Source organism: Sminthopsis crassicaudata, chromosome 5 (genome assembly GCF_048593235.1).
Source record: "Sminthopsis crassicaudata isolate SCR6 chromosome 5, ASM4859323v1, whole genome shotgun sequence".
NCBI classification, from domain to species: domain Eukaryota; kingdom Metazoa; phylum Chordata; class Mammalia; order Dasyuromorphia; family Dasyuridae; genus Sminthopsis; species Sminthopsis crassicaudata.
Genome location: NC_133621.1, coordinates 238,795,201 through 238,821,139, shown reverse-complemented (window position 1 = coordinate 238,821,139; position 25,939 = coordinate 238,795,201). Strand labels below are relative to the sequence as shown.

Sequence of the window (25,939 nt, the reverse complement as noted above, 5' to 3'; positions counted from 1 at the left end):
TAAAAAGTATTTTGTCCATGTCCCAAAGTCAAGTGTTCTGAGGACAGATTTGAACTAAGGTCTTCCTTATTTAACTACTTGCCACCTCTATAATACATCTATTATATGTTACATGAGTTATAAATTACAAAAATGTGTACTGATAACTAGGAGGCAGGTAGATATAGGTAGATAAAAAATGTTTTATATATTTATATATATATATAGTCAAGGATTTTATATATATATGTATAGATGTATATATATATGTATATATATATATATATGTATATATATATATATATATAGTCAAGCCTCTTTGGCAGTCTGTTGAAGCTTAAGGACTCTTTCTCAGAATAATATTATTAAATGCATAAAATAAAATAAAAACATGATACAAAAGAAACCATACCCCATATATTATATATATGTGTGTACATGAAATTATTGGATATATACATATTTGCGTAAATGTATATACATATAATGTATATTATATACCTATTAATGTATATTACAACCTCATTTTCTTCTCTATTTTATACTGTGGTAGAAAAAAGGCAAAATATGAAACATAGTTTATAAAAACAGAATACAAATATGATCTTCCAGATTTGGATTTATCTAAGAGGCCTCTTGATTAGCTGTCAGACATGAACACAAGACTGAAATCTAGCAATCAGGTTTAGTTTACCAGTCTTATGTCTCCTCTTTTAGATGTTTTCTAGCTTCACTCAGTGCCTGCCCATCTGCAGTTCTATCTTGCTTGGTGCCTTTCCTATTAGATTCCAATAAATAGGAACTTTCCTCTTTGACAGGTTCTATTTCTTCTTGTAGTGTGATAATCCTGTTGTTGGCTACTCTGCTGTCAGCTTAGTGTTAGACTTTTCTAAAGTATCCATTTTGGTTTGTAGGTTTTTCACTATTGCATTCAAATGTCTGTTGAGTTCTTCTACATAGCTCTTCTGATCCAAAATAGCAGTAATCTGGCCATCTCCTTCACTACCTTTAGTGCTCTTCCCATCCTTCAGATACATCGAAAAATCTATAACTCCAATCTGGGTGTCCAAATCTCCTTTCATGCAAAAATTAGCATTCAGACCCACTAACAATCCAGCAATAATTGCCCCTTCCTCTTCCATCATCAGGCCATTGGGTTCATAGAATTCACTGAGAAGCTCCTTATTGGTCAGGGTTTTCATATATTCCGAGAGCTTCTTCTGCATTAATGCGAAGTGGAGCCAGGCTCTCCCTCTGCCCACAGGAGTCTTAAGTCCTGGAAGATCTTTGACACTTGCTGTTATCTCCAGCTTCAGAAACAGGCTTTTCCACCAGTTTCAGTGGGCCCCAGAAGGTTTTATTTTGCCCAAGAAAAGTTTCTTAGCTTTTAAGCCGTGCTTCTGGCAGTGCTGCATGACCACAAAGAACTGCTGGAGAGGGGTATAGTCTGAATCCAGAGTTCTGCCCAGGTTCAGCGCCGACTCGATCAACCTTTTTATATTCAACTTGGCCATGTTCATCAGGTTTATTCACTCATGGGCCATCAAATAATTGGGATGGGGTTTGGTGCCGCCGGGCGCCGGGAGCTCAGCAGCAGGAATGGCAGCGGCAAGCCCGGGGTCGGCGGTGTCCTCCAGCCGGCGGGGGCTGCGGTTGCCGGGCGGGCTGGTGGTGGAGCCCCGCCGCCATCGCCTGGATACAGCAGAAAGAAGGGCGCGGGCTTGGGGGATCCGGGATCGGGGCTGCTCCCGGCTGGGGACTGCTGTGGCTCCCCTGCGCCTTCGGCCCGCGCCGCTGTCACCTCCTGAGCAGGAGCTGGCCCCGGAGCTGGAGCTGGAGCAGAAGGCTCTGCCGTCGTGGCCGCTCGGAGGGCCGGCCCGCCCCACCCAGCCCAAGCATTTTGATTTTTTTAGGCAATGCATACTAATTGCTTAACAAACCTAGACCAGATATCCAGTTTAGGCCTAGACCCTGAATACAGGGAGAGATAGACTTTTATAATCAAAAACAATAATCAAAGAGACAAATTAATTAATAGGAAACAATCAGAATACAAATCGGACAATATGATTTCTAATTGGATGAAAGATTAAATACTTTCTTATTATGAAAGGGAAAGCAAACAAGTATAATTGCCTAAAATTAGAAAAGATGTGTCCCACTTCTTCCTTTCCAAGTATCTATATTCAATCTAAGGAACATGAAAATTATAACTGCTCAGTATGGGGCCATTTTTCATATAAAACATATGGGTTGATTGAGATATATAATAGTGAGAAAACTCCTCTATCAATCTTTGGATCACACTGGGTTTTTGTCAGCATAATTTAGGTCTTTGGTTAATCTTCTCTAAGCAGAGGAAGAGTTGGTCCATGCAGGGCTAGGTTCAAACATTGCAATAAGGTTTTCTTCCAGTTCCTAAAGTTTTCTCACAAGACAGAAATCAGACTAGACTCATATTGGATAGAAATTAAGCTAGCTACAGTGTTGTCCCAAGATGGAGTTGTTTACTTCACGAAATTCTCACAATTAACTATCTGCTGTCCAAATCCCCTCAATTTCCTTCTTTTAATGTATGGGCAATTCTTCCTTGGATCATTTATCTATAATGTTTTTCATAAATTCATAGACAGAATTACATATCAGGTTACAGATCAAACTACTTAGATGACTCACAATGGACTAATTTTGAGAAGAGATTTGTATGTCACCAAGGTAACCAAAAACTTAAATATAAACATAAATGAATACCATGAAAGAAAAGGTCAAAATAATAGAATAATGATCATCAATCATATTAACTAACATCAAGTCTCCTTGTACCTTAGTAACCTTTTCCCTATGTTTATTTGATCAGCATCTCAGATACCATGGTCATCAGATCTCTGGATAATTTCTCTTGGACATTCTACAATAGGCTTCTTTCTCAGAACACCTTTGATTCTCTGGTTCCAAATCACGTGTAGAGATTTCTTGATAATTTTGCTAAAATCTTCCAGTAACAAAACAATACATTTTAAAACAGTCTCTTAAATTTGGTTTTCCAAACTGAAACTTCAGAGAATTTCCATTTTTATATATCATTTGCTATTTCTATCTTTACCCAAACCCTATAGCTGATATAAGAATCTAAGAAAAAAAATCATGAGGATCTAACTATAAAATTAACTCTTTGTCTTTCAAAGACCGGTACTTTAAAAAATGGGAAAATAATTTTTTTCTTTACAATTATCAATATTATTTAATGTGTAAAATTCTTAATCTGGTTTTGAGAATTTATTATTAAAATTATGAATTTCCAGGTTAGATTTATTTGTCAGCCAGTCATATATACATGTATATAGTTCTTTGAGAAAAAAAATCCAATCATATTGTTTTCTCAAAATTTACTATTCCATTTAGTTAAAAAGTTTTCTATCCCATCTTGTTTTATTATTTTTTCTAATTCTACCTTTAGAAGGCTGTCATTCCTGTATTCTAATTTGACTACAAATATAGATTAAAATTGTAAGATTTTTCATACTTGCATCCTGTTACAGTGTTACATCCTGTTACAGAGATTCCAGGTTCAATCTGCTGAGTAATAGATTTAATAATGTACTTACTTTTGTTACTCACTTACCCTGATTATAGAAATTTTGTATGAAAGAAAAAGAAAAGGAAGGGCATAGTTATAATAATTAAATATATCACAACAGGGGAAAAACTCCATTACTTCTGTTTGATTCTAGGTACATATATTTGACAAAGTATCAAAAGGAAGGCTCAGGATAAATTATCTATTCAAAAAAATAAATAGCACAATGGGGAAACTGAGTTAAGAAGATCCTATTTTAGGTCATCTCAAGATTGTTCCCTCAACTTTTTTTTCCCAGGGATATTCATTCACCTTTTACAGTTTAAAGACAGTTTATGCCATTTTCTACTATTGGCTTCATGACAAGTCAGACAACCATTTTTTTTTTTTTTAGAATTTTTTCCCCCACATATATGCATGAGTAATTTTTTTTATATTATTATCCCTTGTATTCATTTTTCCAAATTATCCCCTCCCCCTCCCTCCATTCCCTCCCCCCAATGACAGGCAATCCCATACATTTTACATGTGTTACAATATAACTTAGATACAATATATGTGTGTAAATACCATTTTCTTGTTGCACATTAAGTATTAGATTCTGAAGGTATAAGTAACCTGGGTAGATAGACAGTAGTGCTAACAATTTACATTCACTTCCCAGTGTTCCTTCTCTGGGTGTAGTTATTTCTGTCCATCATTGATCAACTGGAAGTGAGTTGGATCTTCTTTATGTTGAAGATATCCACTTCCATCAGAATACCTCTTCATACAGCATTGAAGTGTACAGCGATCTTCTGGTTCTATTCATTTCACTCAGCATCAGTTGATGTAAGTCTCTCCAAACCTTTCTGTATTCCTCCTAGGGCTGTTCATTTCTTACAGAGCAATAATATTCCATAACCTTCATATACCATAATTTACCCAACCATTCTCCAATTGATGGGCATCCATTCAACTTCCAGTTTCTAGCTACAACAAAAAGAGCTGCCACAAACATTTTGGCACATACAGGTCCCTTTCCCTTCTTTAGTATTTCTTTGGGATATAAGCCCAATAGCAGCAATGCTGGGTCAAAGGGTATGCACAGTTTGATAACTTTTTGGGCATAGTTCCAAATTGCTCTCCAGAATGGCTGGATTCTTTCACAACTCCACCAACAATGTATCAGTGTCCCAGTTTTCCCACATCCCCTCCAACATTCATCATTATTTGTTCCTGTCATCTTAGCCAATCTGACAGGTGTGTAGTGGTATCTCAGAGTTGTCAGACAACCATTCTTGTAATCAAAATTCAAAACAATAGTAAGTTATAGTCCCAAGAGGTTTTTTTTTTTACTTCAAATAGTGAAATTTAGCTTAAATATAATATTTAAATATTATTAATCTCATGTTTCCCTTACATGAGCAGTTATGGCAATGTGAATTTATGACCTATGTTTGTTTGTTTTGCTCTTTGTGAATAGGGATAATTTCATTGTATCCTTAGCAGCAACACAGTGCCTGGTTTATGGTAGGTTCTTAATAATACTTGGTAATTGGGAATTAAAGATCCTTTTATCAGAGATAGAGAATTCAAGTGATGGATATGTGATATTTTTAAAACATGAAAATATCATTAAATAATATATTTATTCATTATTTTTTATGAATTAGTAGTTATTTTATTTATTTTTTTTTAAGTAGAAGCTTAATCAGAGAAAAATGTTTCTGGCTTTTAAATGCTAATTCATTTTAAAAAAAAACAACTTTGATAGATAAATGTAGACTTTCCTACAGATAATGCCTTCTGATAAAAGTAAGTAGAAAAATTATATATTAAACTATATCAATTAGATGTCACTAAAAAATCAAGGAAAGCCTACATATTTTACTTGTTAATATAAATCAATTAATATTTATTAAGTACTTACTGTGTGTAATTCCTTACATAAAATATTGTGTATATATAAGTAGATTGGGGATATAAACAGAGGTAAAAGACAGTCTCTGTCCTCAAAGAGTTTACAATCTAATGGGGGAAAGGGGAGATAATATTCACACACACATATAAAACATATTTGTTATTTACAGAATAAACTGGAAATGATTTTTAAAAGGAAAGCACTTGAATTAAGAGGGATTGGATAAGCTTCCATCAAAAGATAAAAAATTTTTGTTGACACTTAAAAGAAGCTATGGAAGTCAGTAGGCACAGTTGAGGAGGGAAAGCATTTCAATCATGGTAGATAATCAGAGAAAATGATTGAAATCAAGAGATAGAATATGTTATTTGTAGAACTTCCAGAAGGGTAATGTGATTGAATATAAAGAATTGGAATATAATTTTGTTGAGGCATCAATTTAATAGAAACATAAAATACAATACTAATATCTAACAATCTCTAACAATTTTTTTTAATAAATTGTATAATTATAACATTTTTTTGACCGTACATATGCATAGGTAATTTTTTTTTTTTTACAACATTATCCCTTGTACTCCCTTCTGTTCCGAATTTTTCCCCTCCTTCCCTCCACCCCCTCCCCTAGATGGCAGGCATTCCCATACATATTAAATATCTTATAGTATATGCTTGGTACAATATATATGTGCAGAACCGAATTTTGTTGTGGTTGTTGTTGCAAAGGAAGAATTGAATTCGGAAGGTAAAAATAATCTGGGAAGAAAAGCAAACAAACAAAAAAAAATTCTCACAGTTTACACTCATTTCCCAGTGTTCCTTTTCTGGGTGTAGCTGATTCTGTCCATCATTGATCAATTGGAATTGGATTAGCTCTTCTCTATGTTGAAGATATCCACTTCCATCAGAATACATCCTCATACAGTATCATTGTTGAAGTGTATAATGATTTCCTAGTTGTGCTCGTTTCACTCAACATCAATTGAAGCCTCTCTGTATTCCTCCTGTTAGTCATTTCTTACAGAGCAATAATATTCCATAACATTCATATACCATAATTTACTCAACCATTCTCCAATTGATGGACATCCATTTATTTTCCAGTTTCTAGCCATTACAAAAAAGGGCTGCCACAAACATTTTGGCACATACAGGTCCCTTTCCCTTCTTTAGTATTTCTTTGGGATATAAGCTCAGTAGTAGCACTGCTGGGTCAAAGGGTATGCACATTTTGATAACTTTTTGGGCATAATTCCAGATTGCTCTCCAGAATGGTTGGATTCTTTCACAACTCCACCAACAATGTAACGGTGTCCCAGTTTTCCCACAGCCCCTCCAACATTCATCATTATTTGTGCCTGTCATCTTAGCCAATCTGACAGGTGTGTAGTGGTATCTCAGAGTTGTCTTAATTTGCATTTCTCTGATCAATAGTGATTTGGAACACTCTTTCATATGAATGGAAATAGTTTCAATTTCATCATCTGAAAATTGTCTGTTCATATCTTTTGACCATTTATCAATTGGAGAATGGCTTGATTTCTTATAAATTAAAGTCAATTCTCTGTATATTTTGGAGATGAGGCCTTTATCAGAACCTTTAACTGTAAAAATATTTTCCCAATTTGTTACTTCCTTTCTAATCTTGTTTGCATTAGTTTTGTTTGTGCAAAAACTTTTTAATTTGATATAATCAAAATTTTCTATTTTGTGATGAATAATGATCTCTAGTTCTCCTTTGGACACAAATTCCTTCCTCCTCCACAAGTCTGAGAGGTAAACTATCCTATGTTCTTCTAATTTATTTATGATCTCGTTCTTTATGCCTAAATTTTGGACCCATTTTGATCTTATCTTAGTATGTGGTGTTAAATGTGGGTCCAATCTCTGACAATTTAAAAAAATTACTTGATATATATTACCTTATTTGAGTCACATGTCAACCCAAAAGATAGATATAGCACTTTTTTTAGGGAGGAGTAAAAGTGCTTAAAGCTTAAAAAGGTTATGTGATTGTTTCCAATATCACACAGGTTGGAATCTAGGAATTAAAACTCAGGTCTTTGTATTCAATACATTTTTTTACTCTGGCATTTATTATGCAGTTAAGGCTTTAAAAGTGTTCCTTTTAGTAGATATGGAAATATAACACTTTATCAACAGAATATTTATGAATTGTATTTTCTTATAAACATATCAGAGACATTCTTTTTCCTGCTATTGGTGCTTAATGTATAATAGAATATGTAATAAAATATATTTTCTTAGTTTTGACCCCCAAACTTCATATAAACATTTCTCATTTCCTAGAGTCATTTTTATAACAGAATTCCAAAACTCTGATAAAAATTCTGGTCAAGAAAAATTCTACTGCTATCTTTTATATACAACTTAAAGGCCTTTTTATGTGATTCAGTTCAATACAAAGGTAATTCTTTTCCTTGAGAACTAAAAATGATCCTGTGTATAAGAATTGTGTTCAGTAGTATTTTCAAATGAAATCTGAGGATTAAGTCTTTCAGCAAGAAGCCATCATACTCTTACTTAACAGTGTGATTCATAGGTAGTATAAAATATGGATGAAAGCAACTCAATATATATTAAGTAAAACATTCCAAAATTATTTACAAGATGAGGAAAATGAAGTATGAAATCTATTGTTCCTATAATCCTGAAAATTTTAAATTTCCTCCAAATGTCACTTACTTTTCTTTGTGCCAATAAAAGATTTTCTTAAAATATAATTCTATGGCTCTTTACTTTTCATTTTCAAGGTATTTCCAACTCTGCCTTTCCAGGAGCCCTGAATTTTATCTTTTACAATTGTAGAGAGAACTTCTCAATTTCTTCTCCTTGGAGAGTCTTATTTCATTTTCATTAGCTTTTGATTTAAGAACACAAAATATATATTATGCTTTCTATATATTTTCTGTAAAGTCCTTGTGCATAATAGTTTCTTACATAAGAAAAGTAGAAACTTATGGGGGGAAATGCTTAATATTTCCCCCAAAAGCTATAATTATTTATTTCTGGGATTCAGGTGTTTTATTTTAAAGAATATTTAGTGAGTATTATCTATGTATAAAGCACTATTTAAGATAAAAATATTATATTTAGGATAAAAAATATTTCTTTACCGAAAGTGATTGTCCTAGATGATTTTTTGAAGTCCCTTTTAGTGATTAAGATCCTGAAAATCTGAATCAGTCCTGAGAGGAGAGGAGGAAGTTTAACAGATAGATTTTGAACAGGGAGGTTATGGATGATTGTCGACAAAAGTCACTGGTCATTGAAAAATAAGAAGAAACATAAGATTAAAAGTTAGGCAAATTCATTCTCCAATTGTTAAATGATCAAAGGATATGAATAGACAATTTTCAGATGAAGAAATTGAAACTATTACTAGACATATGAAAAGGTGCTCTAAATCACTATTGGTTAGAGAAATGCAAATTAAGACAACTCTGAGAGAAGGACTTCTGGGGGTAGAGCCAAAATGTCAGAGAGCAGACAGGACTCTCTGTAACCTCCTCTAACCTTCTCTCAAACTGATGAGAGATAGGAAAGTGGAACCCCGTTTTGGTCGGCGCAAAGATTTTACGCCATTTTGGTGTAGTGTCCCCTGTAAATGAATTTACAGGCCCGAAAACCTAGATTGATAAAAGGTTTATTGTAGAAATTTGGAAATAAAGTTGAAGGTAGAAAGAAAGACGCCAGGGTCAAAGGTGGTCGCTGGGTGGGCAGGAACCCTTACATGGCTGGAAGGATACCATGTTTTGGGGGGAAGGGCTCCTGCAAAGAGAGAGCTCCAGCTTGGCTCTTTTATACCTAAAAGGGACTTGTGGACGGTGCCCCAAATTCCTGGTGTGCTTTTCAGTTAAGGAAGAAACTGTTTGTGGGGGGTTTGGGGAAACCTGAGCAGATAGTGGGTGCTGAGAAAACCTAAGCCAGCTCAGATCTAGTGGGGGCTGGGCTCAGATATTCAAAAGGTGCTTTTTGACCAGGATTGGTGAATCAAAGGTCAGCCATAGGGGTTGGGAAATCAGAAAGGAAATCTTAAACGGACCTCAATCCCCATCAAAACCAATAGCAGATAAAGCCTCTAAACTGTTTTTGAAGTCAAAGAATCCACAAATATTTGGAGTACAATACATTTCTAGAAGAAGATACCTTGGAAGAACTTCAGAACAGGTCTGTTTCAATTGGGTAGGGGTACAGTCTACTAAACCCAGACTGCAGCATAGGGAAACTAGGGCAAGAAGCTGGAGCAGAGAGTCAGAGCATTGTAGCTTCCACACACCTGAGAATCTCTGTGAGCTCTTAAGCCATTCTGTCCTGGTTGCAAGCAGGTGGTTTATAGTGAGTAGATTTGCCTTTTGTAAAAGACAAACTAAACCACTGAGCCCCAGAAGAATGTAAGACCTAGCTGCCATTACACAGCACTGGAAATCAATCAGCAGAACTGGCCCAGGGCAAATTAAAGCAGCTGTTGCTCCTTTGCATTGAATAGACCTCAAGCCCTAAAAAAATTAATAAAAAACAAAAAAGAACTCTCACCATAGACAGATTTTATGGAGAGAGAAAACAGACCTCAAATCTTGAGGTTCCTAAAGGCAAAACAGCTCCAGAAGAAGCCCCAAAGAGAGACATGAGCTGGTCCCCATTTCACAAGGCTTTCTTCAAAGATTGCATAAAAGATCTTAAAAGAAAGAAAAAAATGGGTAAATGAAAGAAGATCATTGCAAGAAGGAATGGAAAAAATGGAAAAAGAATGCAGTGAACAAAAATATTTAATTGGCCAGTTGCAAAAAGAGCTAAAAAAGGTAACTGAAGAAAATTCTAACACTAAAAATTATCATTGAACAAATGGAAGTGAATGACTCAATAAGATTTCAAGAATCAGTCAAACAAAAACAAAAAATGAAAAAAAATAGAAGAAAATATGAAATATCTCCTAGGAAAACAACTGACCTGGAAAATGGATCTAAGAGAGACAATCTAAGGGTTATTGGGCTTCCTGAAAACCATGATGAAAAAAAGAGTCTAGACATTATCTTATAGGAAATCATAAAGGAAAACTGCCCTGATATTTTAGAATCAGAAGATAAAATAACCATCGAAAGAATCCACCAATCACCTCCTGAAAGAGACTTAAAAATTAAATCCCCAAGGAATATTGTTAATTGCTAAATTTCAGCACTATCATACCAAGGAAAAGCCAGAAAGAAACACCTTAAATACCAAGGAGCCACAATTAGGATTACCCAGGACCTAGCAGCTTCTACCTTAAAGGATCAAAGAGCCTGGAATCTGATATTCTGAAAAGCAAAGGAATTGGAATTATAGCCAAGAATAAGCTATCCAACTAAAATGAGCATTATCTTTCAAGGAAGAAGATGGATATTCAATGATATAGGTGAATTTCTCCTTTTTCTAATGAAAAGACCAAAACTGAACAAGAAATTTGATCTCCAAACACAGAACTCAAGAGAAACATATAAAAAGGATAGAACTCTTCAGAAGTATATTTCTGTTATGGATATACTTAGAGAATGGGGGTATAATTTGATTTTATTATGATAATATGAAAAAGAAACTAGAGGTGGAAAGTGGATCATACTGAAAGAAGAGGAAAAAGGAGGTAAAATAAGGGAAATTACATCTCACAAAGAGGTAAAGAAGACCTATTATAATTGAGGAAAAGAAAGAAGGAGGATGACCATTGTGTGAATCTTACTCTCATCAGATTTGACTCTAAGAGAATATCAGAAATATTTGGTATCATAAAGAAAACTGTCTCACCTTATAGGGAAGTAGAAGGGAAAGGGGGAAAAGAAAGGAAAAGACTAATAGAAAGGAAAATAGAAGAATTAGGGGAAAGGTATAAAAAAGGGGAAAGAGTTCTAATGGGGGAGGACTGTTTGAAGGAAGTGGTCATCAAAAACAAAGTACTGGGGATGAGGGAAGGGGGATAGAAAAGAAAAGCATAATATAGGGTAAATAAGATGGCAGGAAATACAGAATTAGTTATTAGTTATTTTAAGTGTGAATGTGAATGGGATGAACTCTCCCTTAATTAAAACAGAAGCAGACAGCAGTCTAGATTAAAAGCCAAAATCCTATATTATGTTGTTTACAAGAAACACATTTAAAGCATAGTGATATGAATATGAATAGTGAATGAAGGTAAAGGGCTGGAGCAAAATATATGAAGAAATATGAAATAGGTGAAGAAAAAAAAAGCAGGGGTACCAATCCTGATCTCAGATCAAGTAAAAGCAAAGATAGATCTAATTAAAAGAGATAAGGGAGAAAAATATGTCTCACTAAAGTATAGCATAGATAATGAAGCAATACCAATACTAAACATAAATGCACCAAGTGGTATAGCATGGAAATTCCCAGAGGAGAAGTTAAGAGAGATGCAAGAAGAAATAGACAGCAAAACTATACTAGTGGGGCATTTCAACCTTGCTCTCTCAAAACTAGATAAATCGAACCACAAAATAAATAAGAAAGAAGTTAAGGAGGTAAACAGAATATTAGAAAAGTTAGGTATGATAGATCTGTGGAGGAAATTAAATGGAGGCAGAAAGGACTTGACTTTTTCCTTAGTGGTTGATGAAATTTATACACAAATTTACCGTGTATTAGGGTATAAAAACCTCAAAATCAAATGCAGAAAGGCAGAAATAGTAAATACATTTTTTTCAGATCATGATGCAATAAAAATCACATGTAATATAAGGCCAAGAAAAAATAGACTAAAAAGTAATTGGAAACATAACAATCTCATCCTAAAGAATGAATGGGTAAAACAGCAAATTATAGACACAATTAACAATTTCATCCAAGAGAATGACAATAATGAGACAACATACTAAAATTTGTGGGATGCAGCCAAAGTGGTAATAAGGGGAAATTTTATATTTCTAGATGCTTACTTGCATAAAAAAGAAAAAAAAAAAACAATGAATTGGGCTTGCAATTTAAAAAGCTAGCAAAAGAACAAATTAACCCCCCCAATCAAATACCAAATTTGAAACTCTAAAAATAAAAGGAGAGATTATTAAAATTAAAAGTAAAAAAACTGTTGAATTAATAAATAAAACTAAAAGTTGGTTTTATGAAAAAAAAAACAACAAAAAATAAACCTTTAATAAATTTCCCCTCTCTCTCCCCCCCTTCCCCCCTGAGGCTGGGGTTAAGTGACGTGCCCAGGGTCACACAGCTAGGAAGTGTTAAGTGTCTGAGACCAGATTTGAACTCGGGTCCTTCTGAATTCAGGGCTAGTGCTCTCTCCACTGCGCCCCTAGCTGAAAAAAAAAGTTGAAGTGAATCAAATGGGAGAGAATTAACATCAACTATAGTGATCGAAAATACACAGCAATCAAAGGGAAAAGTTGACACAACAGAAGGGGAAATGGAGAAGAACAAGTATCCAAAGGCATGGATTTTTCAAAGGGGAATACCCGGAAGATTTGTCTGCAATTCACTCTTTCCACTGAATAGAATTGTGTTAGGAGTTACTTTGCTCAACTTTATGCCAATAAGTTTGATAACCTAAGTGAAATGGATTACTACCTACAAAAATATAGGCTTCTCAGATTAACAGAAGAGGAAATAAATTACTTAAATAGTCCCATTTTAGAAAAAGAAATAGAACAAGCTATTATTCAACTCCCTAAGAAAAAAATCCCCAGGACCAGATGGATTTATATGTGAATTTTACCAAACATTTTAAGAACAATTAATTCCAATAATATATAAACTATTTGAAAAAATAGGGAATGAAGGAGTCCTACCAAATTCCTTTTATGACACAGACATGATACTGAAACCTAAACCAGGTAGGATGAAAACAGAGAAAGAAAAGACCAATTTCCCTAATGAATTTTGATGCAAAAATCTTAAATAAGATATTAGCAAGGAGAGTACAAATAATCATCCCCAGGATAATACACCATGACCAAGTAGGATTTATACCAGGAATGCAGGGCTGGTTCAATATTAGGAAAACTATTAGCATAATTGACTATATCAATAACCAAATTAACAAAAACCATATGATTATCTCAATAGATGAAGAAAAAGCATTTGATAAAATCCAATACCCATTCCTATTAAAAACACTTGAGAATATAGGAATAAAGGGACCTTTTCTTAAAATAGTCAATAGCATCTGTTTAAAACCATCAGTAAGCATCATAAGTAATAGGGATAAACTGGAATCATTTCCAGTAAGATCAGGGCTGAAACAGGATTGCTCACTATCACCATTACTATTCAGTATTGTATTGGAAATGCTAGCTTTGGCAATAAGAGAAGAAAAAGAGATCAAAGGAATTAGAGTAGGTAATGAGAAAACCAAATTATCAGTCTTTGCAGATGATATAATGGTATACTTAGAGAATCAATGAAAAAACTATTAGAAATAATCCACAACTTTAGCAAAATTGCAGGATACATATTCTTAAATTATCTCTCCTGGGTGTATTTCTCCAGATGAGTAGTTTTTTTCCCATGAAATAGTTTACATTTTCTTCTTTTTTTTTTTTCATTTTTAAAAATTTTATTTGACTGTTTCTTGTTGTCTTATAGAATCATTAGCTTCTGCTTATCAAATTCTAATTTTTAAGGAATTATTTCCTTCAATTAGCTTTTATGTCTCCTTTCCCATTTGACCTATTCTGATTTTAAAGGAGTTATTTTCAGTGATCTTTTTCCCTTCATGTGCCCAGTTTGGTTTTTTTAAGGAGTTGTTTTCTTCCTATATTTTTTTCCAAGCTGTTGATTCTTTTTACAATTCTCTTACATAACTCTCATTTTTTTTCCAATTTTTCATCTACCTTTTTCATTTCATTTTACAAATCCTTTTTAGTCCTTCCAAGAAGTCTTTTTGGATGAGACTAATTCACATTCCTATCTGAGTCTTTTTCTAGCTTTTTTTTTTTTTTTTTTTTGGTGTATTTTGACATTGTTGTCCTCTTCCAAGTTTATATTTTAATATGTACTGTCACCTAGGATATACTATAAAATACTATAAAATATTTAATATATATGGGAGTGCCTGCCATCTAGGGGAGGGAGTGGAGGGAAGGAGGGGAAAAATTTGGAACAGAAGGGAGTACAACGGATAATGTTGTAAAAAAAAATTACCTATGAATACGTACTGTCAAAGAAAATGTTATAATTATAAAAATTAATAAAAAATTTAAAAAAATATTTACTGTCACCATAATAGCTTTCTATGATCAGAACTCTTTTTTGTATTTTGCTAATTTTGTAGCCTATTTTACATCTTTTAAAAGTTGAGTTCTGCTCCTAGAATGCAAGGGGCACTGTCTCTAGCTTCTTGTGCTGGGGCCCAGCAAACTGGTTACTTGTTTTCTGTGTTGGGGCTTCTGGGACTGGCAGCTTGCTCACTTCACTGGGTTGGCCTGACCCAGACATGCCAATTATTTGTTCTTCTTGATACTTTAATAGAGCTTCATGCAGTCTGGGTACAAGACTTTTCCAGTTTCTTTTCCAGTTAAAAAAAAGAAACTATTAACAAACATTTTCAAAAATTCAATTAAATCTCTGCAAATACATGAAGTGCTGTTGCAGTACCTGTTTATTTGTATCAAAGTTGAGGCCACCCATGAACAACTTCCCATTTATGATCATGGTCTAGCTGGGTGCAGGAAGTGAGAAACAGGGATGTAAGCCCATGAGAAAAAGGCCAAAAGGCCAGGAGGATGATGCCAGTTGCCTTATTTGTGCCAGTAGTTCTGGGAGGTTTAGAGGCTAACAGTTTAGCTATTTTGCTGGTGTGGAGGCTTCAGTGCTGATTTGCTCTGCTGAAACAAGATTGTGGAGCCTCTGTTGTTGATCTTTGCTGTGGCTAAGAGCCTACTACTGGTTTGCTAGTATACCACCTGCACCAAGATGCATTCCTTTTTTACCCAAGGGAGGCAGACCTTTCCTATAGTCCTTCTAAGTTATATTGGGTTGGAAAATTGTTTCATTCCATCTTTTTGCGAGTTCTGTCACCTCCAAATTCATTTAGGGGCTTGATTTAACATTGTTTTGAGGGAAACTGGGGAGAGCTTAGGCAATTTCCTGGTTTCTTCACCATCCTTGGTTCTGCCTCCCATTAATTTCTCAGAAATAGATCTCAGGTCTAATGATATTAGGGGATCTCTGCCATTTAAAGTTTATAATGGCAGCTCTGTAGAAGCAAAGATTTCTGTAGTGTGTTATTCCTACCTCAAACATTAGATTCAGATCTAACTTTCAGTTTACCTTCTTCATAAAACATTAATGGAAGGCAATTCATTATGTTATAGATATGGTATGTTTTCAATTGGTTTGAGATAATATCACATACATCATTTCATTACATTTTTCTGTATTTTTAAAAAGTTTGTGAAAAATGTTATGATTAAAATGCTTCTAATTTATGAGCATAATTTTCTTCCTACCTTTTATTATAACACAAGTTCATCTCAGTGGAAGGAACTATTTTATTTTATTTTATTTTTTGTTTATCTATCATTTTTAAAAAAAATTTTTTTTAATTCATTTTTCCAAATTATCCCCTCCCTTCCTCCACTCCCTCCCCCCGATGGCAGGTACATACATTTTACATGTGTTACAATATAACATTTTACATGTGTTACAATATAACCTAGATACAATATATGTGTGTAAATACTTTTTTCTTGTTGCACATTAATTATTAGCTTCCAAAGGTATAAGTAACCTGGGTAGATAGACAGTAGTGCTAACAATTTACATTCGCTTCCCAGTGTTCCTTCTCTGGGTATAGTTATTTCTGTCCATCATTGATCAACTGGAAGTGAGTTGGATCTTCTTTATGTTGAAGATTTCCACTTCCATCAGAATACATCCTCATACAGTATTGTTGTTGAAGAGTATAGTGATCTTCTGGTTCTGCTCATTTCACTCAGCAACAAGGAACTATTTTATAAATGCAAATGTTAGAAATCAAAACAACTGCTCAACTAAAACTTTTCACCTTGTATGTTGATCCAACCATTCTGAAGAGCATTCTGTAACTATGTCCAGGGGACTATCAAACTGTATACTCTTTGACCCAGTAGTACCAGCACTGGGTCTGTATTCCAAGAAAATCATAAAGAAGGAAAAGGACCCACATGTGCAAAAATGTTTATAGCACCTCTTTTTGTGATAGCAAAGAATTGGAAAATGAGTAGATGCCTCTTAATTGGGGAATGGCTGAATAAGCTGTGGTTTTGAAGATAAATGGAATATTATTGTTCTATTTAAAAATTGATGAACAAGCTGATTTTGGAAAGACCTGAATTTACATGAACTAATGCTGAGCAAACAAGCAGAACAAGGAATACATTGTATACAATAACAGCAAGAATGTGCAGTGATCAACTATGAAAGGCTTGACTCTTCTCAGTGATTCAGTGATCCAAACCAATCCTAATAGACAGAAAATGCCATCTATATTCAAAAAAAGAACTCTGGATATTGAATGTAAATCAACACATGCTATGTTCACCTCTTTTTTCTATTTTTAAATTTCTCCCATGGTTTTTCCCTTTTGCTCTGATTTTTCTCTCCCAACATGATTCATAAAGCAATGTGTATTAAAAATAAACAAAGTGTTTTAAAAAATAAAATATGTTACTTTGAAAAAAAACTCCATTAACTGGACTTTGAAATATCACATTGCCCAGTGAGGTACACTGTCACACTTACTTGTCAACATAATGCAGCATTTTGTTGATATAAACTGAAACCTATTTTTTGCCACAATGAAACTATCCATGATTTTTGGAAGATTACACACACACACATACACACACACATACACACACATTTATATAACTGAACTATAAGCAGTATTATAGAGACAGTATTCTTTAAAAAGCATTTGGATTGGGGATGAATTTGTCTAACTATAACTGAATGATAATATATATGAATGAAAAGAATGAATGAGTGTGAAAACATTTGTTAAGTATTTGCCATATACTAGTAACTATGCTAATCATTGGGTGTACAAAAACTCTCAAAGGAGAAAATAACATATATTGAAAAGTAATTGCCAGGAAATTAGACTGGGAAGTCATAGAAGTGGTGAGTTGTTATTTATGAAGCAAAAGAAATGAGATAGATTTCTAAAATACATAGAGAATTGACTCAAATTTATTCAAGCTACTCTCCAATTGATAAATGTTCAAAGAATATGAATAGACAATTTTCAGATGAAGAAATTGAAAGTATTTGTAGCCACATGAAAAGGTGCTCCAAATCACTATTGATCAGAGAAATGCAAATTAAGACAACTCTGAGATACTACTACACACGTCTCAGATTGGCTAAGATGACAAGAAAAGATAATGACGAATGTTGGAAGGCATATGGGAAAAGTGGGACACTGATACATTGTTGGTGGAACTGTGAATGGATCCAACCATCTGGAAAGCAGTTTGGAACTATGCTTAAAAAGTTATCAAACTATGCATACCCTTTGATCCAGCATTGTTTCTATTGGGTTTATATCCCAAAGAGATCTTAACAGAGGCAAAAATGTTTGTGGCAGCCCTCTTTGTAATGTCAAGAAATTGGAAACTGAATGGATGCCCATCAATTGGAGAATGTCTGAATAAATTGTGGTATATGAATGCTATGGAATACTATTGTTTTATAAGAAATGACCAACAGGCTGTTTCAGAGAGGCTTGGAGAGATTTACATGAATTGATGCAAAGTAAAATGAGCAGAACCAGGAGATCATTATACATGGCAACAAGAAGACTATATGATGATCGATTCTGATGGACATGGCTCTCTTCAACTTTGAGATGATTCAAACCAGTTCCACTTATGCAGTGATGAAGAGAGCCATCTATACCCAGAGAGAGAACCATGGGAACAGAGTATGGAACATAACATAGCATTCTCATTCACTCTGTTGTTATTTGTTTGCATTTTGTTTTCTTTCTCAGTTTTTCTTTTTCTTTTTGATCTGATTTTTCTTGCACAACAAGCTAACTGTATAAATATATATACCTATATTGGATCTAACATGTATTTCAACATTTAACATGTATTGGACTACCTAACAGCTAGGAAAGGAGATTGGGGGAGGGGAAAATTTGCAACAAAAGGTAGTGCAAGGGAAAGTGTTGGAAAAATTACCCATGCATATGCTTTGTAAATAAAAAAAAAAAGAGAGAGAGAGAGAGAGAGAGAGAGAGAGAGAGAGAGAGAGAGAGATGGATATAGAACAGTAGGTAAGGTATCTGATCATCATGCAGAGAGTGAGATAGCATGAGTTGGTGACTGGTGTGTGATGCCAGACTTAATAAACTTGACTTCCTTAATGCCCATTTATTACCAAAATCAGTGAAAAGACAAATGAGCAGGGGAAAATTGTAAGTGACAATCTATGAGTCTGAGCAATAGACAAGAGCCTTAGTTCAAATCTGGCCTTAGACACTAACTGTGTGAGAGTTTCCTCAGTTGTAAAGTGGAGATATTAACAGCACCCATTTCATAGGGTTCTTGTGAGGATCAAATAATTGAATGTTATTAAAACACTCACCACAGTGCCTGGCACATAGTAAGCATTATGTAACACTTATTCCTTCTCTCCTAGTAATGGGATCATTGTAGTTATTAAATTGGTCATAACTTATAATTGTTTTCCTTTACAACTTTTTAGTCATTGTATAAATTGTTTTCCTAGTTCTGTTAAAAAATCATTCTTTACCAGTTCATTTCATTGGAAATTTTCTTAGCTTTATCTAAATCTGTCCCTTTCATAATTTCTTATGGCACAATAAAATTCCATTATGGTCATATACTACAGTTAATTTAGACATCACCAATTAATGGATGCCTTTTTTATTTCCAGTTCTTTGCTATTATGAAAAGTGAAACTAGTTTTTCGTGCATATAGATTCTATTCCTCCTTCTTTGACTTCTTTTGAGTATAAATCTGGTTATTTTTTTTTCTGGTTCAAAGAGTGTGCTCAACTTAATAATTTTTGGAATGTAGCTTCAAATTGTTTTCTGTAATAGTTGCATCGATCTACATTTCTGCAAAAAAAGAATACATTAGTATGTCTGTCCTCTCAGAACTTTACCAAGAGTAGGTTTTGTTTTATTTTGTTTTTGGTCAACTTTGCTAGTCAGAATTGTTTAAAAGCACATATTAATTATTTGGAGTATTTCTTCATATTGCTTTTGATAGCTTGCCTTTCTTTTTTTCCAAATCATTCCCCCCCCTTAGGCAATTGGGGTTAAATGACTTGCCCAGGGTCACACAGCTAGGAAAAGTTAAATTTGAACTCAGGTTCTCCTGACTTCAGGGCAGGTGCTCTATTCACTGTGGCACCTAGCTGCCCTCCCCCCCAATCATTTTTTAAAATAACATTTCATTGGGACAGCTAGTTGGAGCAGTGGATAGAGCACTAACCCTAAAGTCAAGAGGACCTGAGTTCAAATCTGACTTCAGACATTCCTGGCTGTGTGACCCTGGGACTCTAAACTTTAATCCCAATTGCCTCTGTAAAAAAAGAAACATTTTATTTTTTTTCTCCAGTTGCATGTATAAAACAATTTAAATATTCATTTTTTATCTTTAAGTATTTTTTTTTATTATTTTAATAGTTTTTATTTACCAGATATATGCATGGTAATTTTACAACATTGACAATTGCCAAACCTAAATATTCATTTTTTAAAAAGTTTTAAGTTCAAAATTCTATCTTCCCCTTCCTTCCCATTTCCCAGGGATAGTAATCTGACATGCAATCATGTAAATATATTTCCATATTAGTCATTTTATGGAAGAAAATTCAAGTCAAAAAAGAAAGTGAAAAATTCTACTCTGGAAGTAAATAATATTTTTCATCAAATACTTTGGAATTGTCTTGGATTATTGTATTGCTGGGAATAGTTTAGTCATTCACAGTTATTCAACATACAATATTGCTGTTACTGTGTACAATGTTCTAGTTCTAATAGCTTGCCTTTCTTCTAAGAATTGCTTGTTCATATTATTTGATCACATTTATCTTTAAGATAATGTCTCTTGTTCATATATAAATATTTGAATAAATTCCCTAGAGATCTTGGATATTAGATCCTTTTCAGATAAATTTTGTGCAAAAACCTTTCCTCATGTAATTATTTCTCTTTTAATTCTATCTATATTGACTTTGCTTGCATGAAAAGCTTTTCAGTTTTATATATTACATATATATGCATATATATATATATATATATATATATATATATATATATATATATATATATATATATATATATATATATATAAAATTTCCTGTGATGATCCTTTCTATGCCTTACTTGGTTAATAACTCATCCCCTGTACATAACTGTGATTGGTCGTTTCCATCACTTATTTTTTTAAGTGAAATTTTGTTTTTCAATTGGCAAAAATCTGTTATCTCTGGTCTTCTATCCTGCTCCCTACATTTGAGAACAAAAGCAAAACAAAAATCACTTTTATAAAACTGTACAGTCAAGGAAAATAAATTTCCACTTATATTTATTGACATATATATATATGGTATTTAAGAATTTCTGTGCATGTATACATATACATATTTCTATTTTTCATAAAGTGACAACTCACTTTTTATCATGAAAGCATCCATAATATCAGCACATCATTTATTTTATTATTTTTGTCATCCAATGAGTATATAGAAGATTCTCTTCTTTGGTCCACAGCCTCTCTATTATTCTTATCACACACATTCATTTCTTTAATTAATCTTTCTTTTTAATGGCCAAACCTTTTGCTGACCTATGAAATATCATGTTCCATTAAGTTTCCTAGCTGCCAGGATTCTCTTAAAGATTTGAATCTAGAATGGAAGAAACAATATTAGCAAGAAAATGCCATTTAACCAAGAGAGGTTTCATAGATTGCTTTTTTGCTTAATTGACCTGACCACAGATAGAACTTAAATTTTCTTCCTGATTTTATCTCCAATTTTGTATTTCTTTTACTGCTCATTTTGGAAAAATACTTGGGCAAAATATATCTTTGAATTTTCTTTACAAATAATGTAATGTGAAAAGTATTATATAAATTTTACATATATACATATAAAGAAAATATGTGAATTTCTGGTTATTAAATAGTTATGACTATTTAATACAAGGAAAAATATATTTCCCTTTGCAGGAAAAAATTTAAATTTATTATAAAATTAAGAAAATTAAATTTATTATAAAAAAGAAAGATGTTTCTCTGTAAGTTATATTACCTGTTTGGGTTTTCTTTCTATGAGTTAGGATATTCAAAATCAAAGTGACTCTACACTTTAAAAAATTATCATTTTAAGAAAGAGCATTTCTCACATGTTCATTAATTTTAATTCCTTCCCACTTTTTACTTCATGAGATATTATCTTGCCATACTGAACATAGAGGAAAGAAATCATATTCAATCTGTGGGGTTTTTTTCCTTCAATTTTCAGAACAATGAGGTGTTAGAACTGCAAAGAATAAGAATGAAGGATGAAATTCGAGAATACAAGTTTCGAGAAACCCGCCTCCTTCAGGACTACACTGAATTGGAAGAGGAAAATATAACTTTACAGAAGTTAGTGTCGACACTGAAACAAAACCAGGTAGGTTTAAAAAAAAAAAAAGATTTATTAGTTATAGTCCAGATGAAAGTATACCCTCTTTATGCTGCTTAGTAAGTGACTTTTTTCTCTCTCATCATCATTTTTCTCTCCTAAAGTTAACATATCCTTGCTGATCTTCCTTTCGTGATTCCTTATAGGGTGTTAGCTATGCTTGTGAAGCATGAGCTTTGGCAGTCCTTTACCAAATGAGAAAGTCTTCAGGGATTATCTTGGTGACAAACTATAATATTTGAGAACCAGGCTACTTAAGTTCAGAAAGATTAATCATTTGAAGAATAATTACCAGTTGATATATTATTCTGGCCACAGCAAAACATGAAATATTTAAGTAGAGAGAGCACTAATGAATTATAATGGCTTTTTAAAATCTATTGCTGTATTAACAAATCAAATTTAATAAAACTCACTTTCCATATAAAATTTATACAATGATATTTCCTTACACTTTTCTTGCTATTATTTTTTAGTTTAAATAGTATGTTTTAATAGATTATTGTGCAGGCAAAGATGCCTCAACTTGGAGTTTCAGTCTGTGTTGTTAGAACAAAAATTCTGTTTGTTGATGAGAGCTTAGCATAAGCATTAAAAGTAAAGAAGACTGAACTCTTTTGCAAATGTGTTTCTATAAATGTTTGGAATTATTTTAACCTATTTTTTTAAAGGGCACTGGAGCATATGGTTAGGAAAGTTTAAACATCTCTCCTTTATTATTAAAGTGATTCTAATTTGTAGAATTCTTTGAGATTTAAAGAACAGAATTGACAATAAAAGTTAAGATCAGAACTAGTAAGAAAAAATTTTCTCTGATTATTAGAAGAAATTGTCTTCCTCATTTCTAGTTTGAAAATTTCAACTAATGCATACATATGTTAATATAATTTCTCTTTCACAGGAAACTTAGAAAACTATATATTTGTTTTGCTGGATTAACAATGAGAGGAACTATTTTTTTTGAAGATGCAGTTTATGAAAATGCTTATTAGTATTTGTAATTTTTGAAGGAGAATGAAAAAAAGTATTAGAACTTGGGACTCACCTCTAAGCTAATGCCACAATAACATTCTGGATTAAAATGTGCTGCTTCTTTCCTTCCCAAAGGAGAAAACAAAGAAAAATGACCCTACCCATCTCCCCAACACACCACTATCAAAATGTTGTCTTTTGACTATAGATACTTCCTTACTTGTTTTTAAGAACTTCGTGTTGGAAGACAACTGAGAATGGATCATATCATATCAATATCACAGAGAAGTGATAGAATAATTTCAGTTCATAGAGTCCTGGAACATCATTCAGTTTTTGCCCTATCCTACTTAAATAATTGAATGGTTTTAGCTCTGTAATATATATTGAGGAATGGTTGCATTTTATGCTTGTATTTCCATTATTTCTCAGAGATCTTTGGGAGTCAAAAAGAATAAATTATCTACCCATGCCCTTTATGAAATGCAAATAGGACTTAAAGCAAATTTACTATAATCCACTGGAAACATTCATATTGCCAGTACAATCTATTACTGAGGTTTTGGATCTTAAATGACCCTTATTTCTGAAGAGTACAAATTCTCAGTGATAGTTTGAATTGACAATGTAAGTATTTCCAATGGGCTGCAACTAATGGAAGGTATACTTTGCAATATTGCAGCATTGGGGAGATTTTAATTTCTCTTGGGGATTTATTAAGTTCAAGTTATCCTGGAAAAATGATTTCCTAAGAGTATTTGTAAACTAGGATGCTTTGTTTATTTGGCAATTTGTAGTAACCATCGAATGATTATTTCTTTTTCACTATTGCTTTGTTAATAGTAATTGAAATATAAGAAACTAATAGACAGTTCAGCAGAAATGAATAAAAATTTAAACAGTTTTTTTTGTTCAGTCATTTCAGTCAAGTCCAACTCTTTGTGACCCTATTTGGGTTTTTTTTTGGGGCAAAGATATTAGAGTAAACTGCCATTTCCTGCTCTAGCTCATTTTATAGATGAGAAAATGGAAGCAAACAAGGTTAAGTGATTTGCCCAGTGTCACACAGCTAGTACGTGCCAGATTTGAACTTAGGAAGACAAGATTTTCTGACTCCAGGTCTGGCATTTCATCCATTGTGCCACCTAGCTGCTCTGAAACAATTGACTTTGTTTTTAATTTAACTTTTCTTTCTAAATTATTATATTACAATTGCCCTAAATCAGTGAGTAATGAATTATTTCATCAATACTTGCTAAAATAAAACAATGAGGGCATTTGAGGTTTTTTTGATTTATATGTAATTTGATATATAATTATACATGTTGTAAAAATGTTACAAAGCCATTTTTCTGCAGTACATTCTTTTTTTATGAACACTTGTATCTATCAGAAATTTTCTTCCTGATCAAAGCATGTAAATAATGAAAAATCAAGTTACTACATTAAGATGTAGCTCTTGAACAATGAAGAATTGATTTTTTTTTTCTTTCCCTCTCAATAGCCTTATTGGGAAATTTAGCCATTTGGGAAAAAATTATGTTTAAATTTGTACAACTACCATCTATTACAGAAGCTGCTCTCTGACTTGAAAAATTATAGTTTATCTGAAGAAAAGCAATTTAGTATAGTTTAGACTCTATAGTTTAGACTCTTGATATTAAAACAGAGTACATTGTCTCTCCAATTAGCATATATCCAGTGTAACTGTAGGTATGTAGAGATAGGAATAGAAATGTGAGGAGAAGGAGGATCAACCAATATTAAAGATTTAGAATAAGGGCTATGTTCTCTTGAATCATAAAAAGAAAAAAGAGAAAACTCAGTTCTGTACTTGAAACTCAACAGGTTTTCTTAAAAGCTCTTTTGTTTTAAGTCCTTTGTTACTCTGAGACACTTGAAGAAATATCTCTATTGCTTCCTATAGGCTTATCAAGGGGTGTGGGGCTTCTGAAGGTGCTTTTAATATAGCACTAAGAATATACTTCTGTGCTATACATCATCATTTACTCATTTCTTCAGTAAACATTTAATAGGCTTTCTATGTGCAAAGGACTATGCAAAGGAATTGAGGAATTTACATACAGGTCCAAAAAATAAAGACAGCTACACAAATACCTATAACCTAAAATAGACTGTCATAATACATGAGAAAAATAGAAACACAATATTATGGGTGTTCCTAGGAAATAAAGAGGTTTCTGTTAGGGTTCTGAAATTCAGAGATGGGAATTTGGATAGTGCCTTTTAGCTCCTAGTGTTGTATAGGTAAGAAAAATTTCCTGGAGCTCAGGGATAAGAATGAAAATGGGATTCTCCTTTTGTCATTTTGGAGCCATAATTTATGTTATTCTGGAGTTTTCTTTAGTCTCAAAGAGCTTCATTTTGGTCAGGTATCAAGAGTTTTGCAAATATATTTCCATGGCATCATCTTCTTTGTATTATAATAATCAGATTATTCAAACAAGTACTTTCTCAAAAGAATCAGTACTCATTAGATCCAAATTCTACTTTTTTTTTTTTTAATAAGTAATACATTGTAAAGGGCTAGAACTGAGCAAATGCACTTGGATAATGGAGCATGTGAGACTAATTGCCAATTGGACAATTCTCTATTAATATGTTTGAAGAATGACCCTCCCCAACTATTCTGTGCAGCCTGGATTGGTGGGTGTGGACAAAGAAGGGGAAGTGGCATGAATGGGTGGATTAGGAGGAGGAAATTGAAGCATTTTCTCCTGGTGGTGGAGAGAGGGGAAGGAGGTGTAGAGATTGCTAGATCTAATCCCCTGACCACGACCACAAAAGACCAAGAATAAAGACTTTTAATTATCCTGAC

At 33.3% G+C, this 25,939-nt stretch overlaps 1 protein-coding gene and 1 pseudogene across 13 annotated transcripts in view; one reads left to right on the top strand and one right to left on the bottom strand.

The window, feature by feature from the left end:
• The window catches only part of LOC141544434 (protein bicaudal D homolog 1), a 347,130-nt gene that overhangs the window by 179,917 nt on the left and 141,274 nt on the right, over positions 1-25,939 (top strand). For all 13 annotated transcript variants that reach the window (XM_074270604.1, XM_074270603.1, XM_074270606.1 and 10 more), the window contains one exon: positions 21,964-22,116. In XM_074270604.1, coding sequence (XP_074126705.1) covers positions 21,964-22,116 — 153 coding nt within the window. The remainder of the gene's footprint in view (positions 1-21,963; positions 22,117-25,939) is intronic.
• Positions 416-15,128, bottom strand: LOC141542715 (protein RUFY3 pseudogene; annotated as a pseudogene).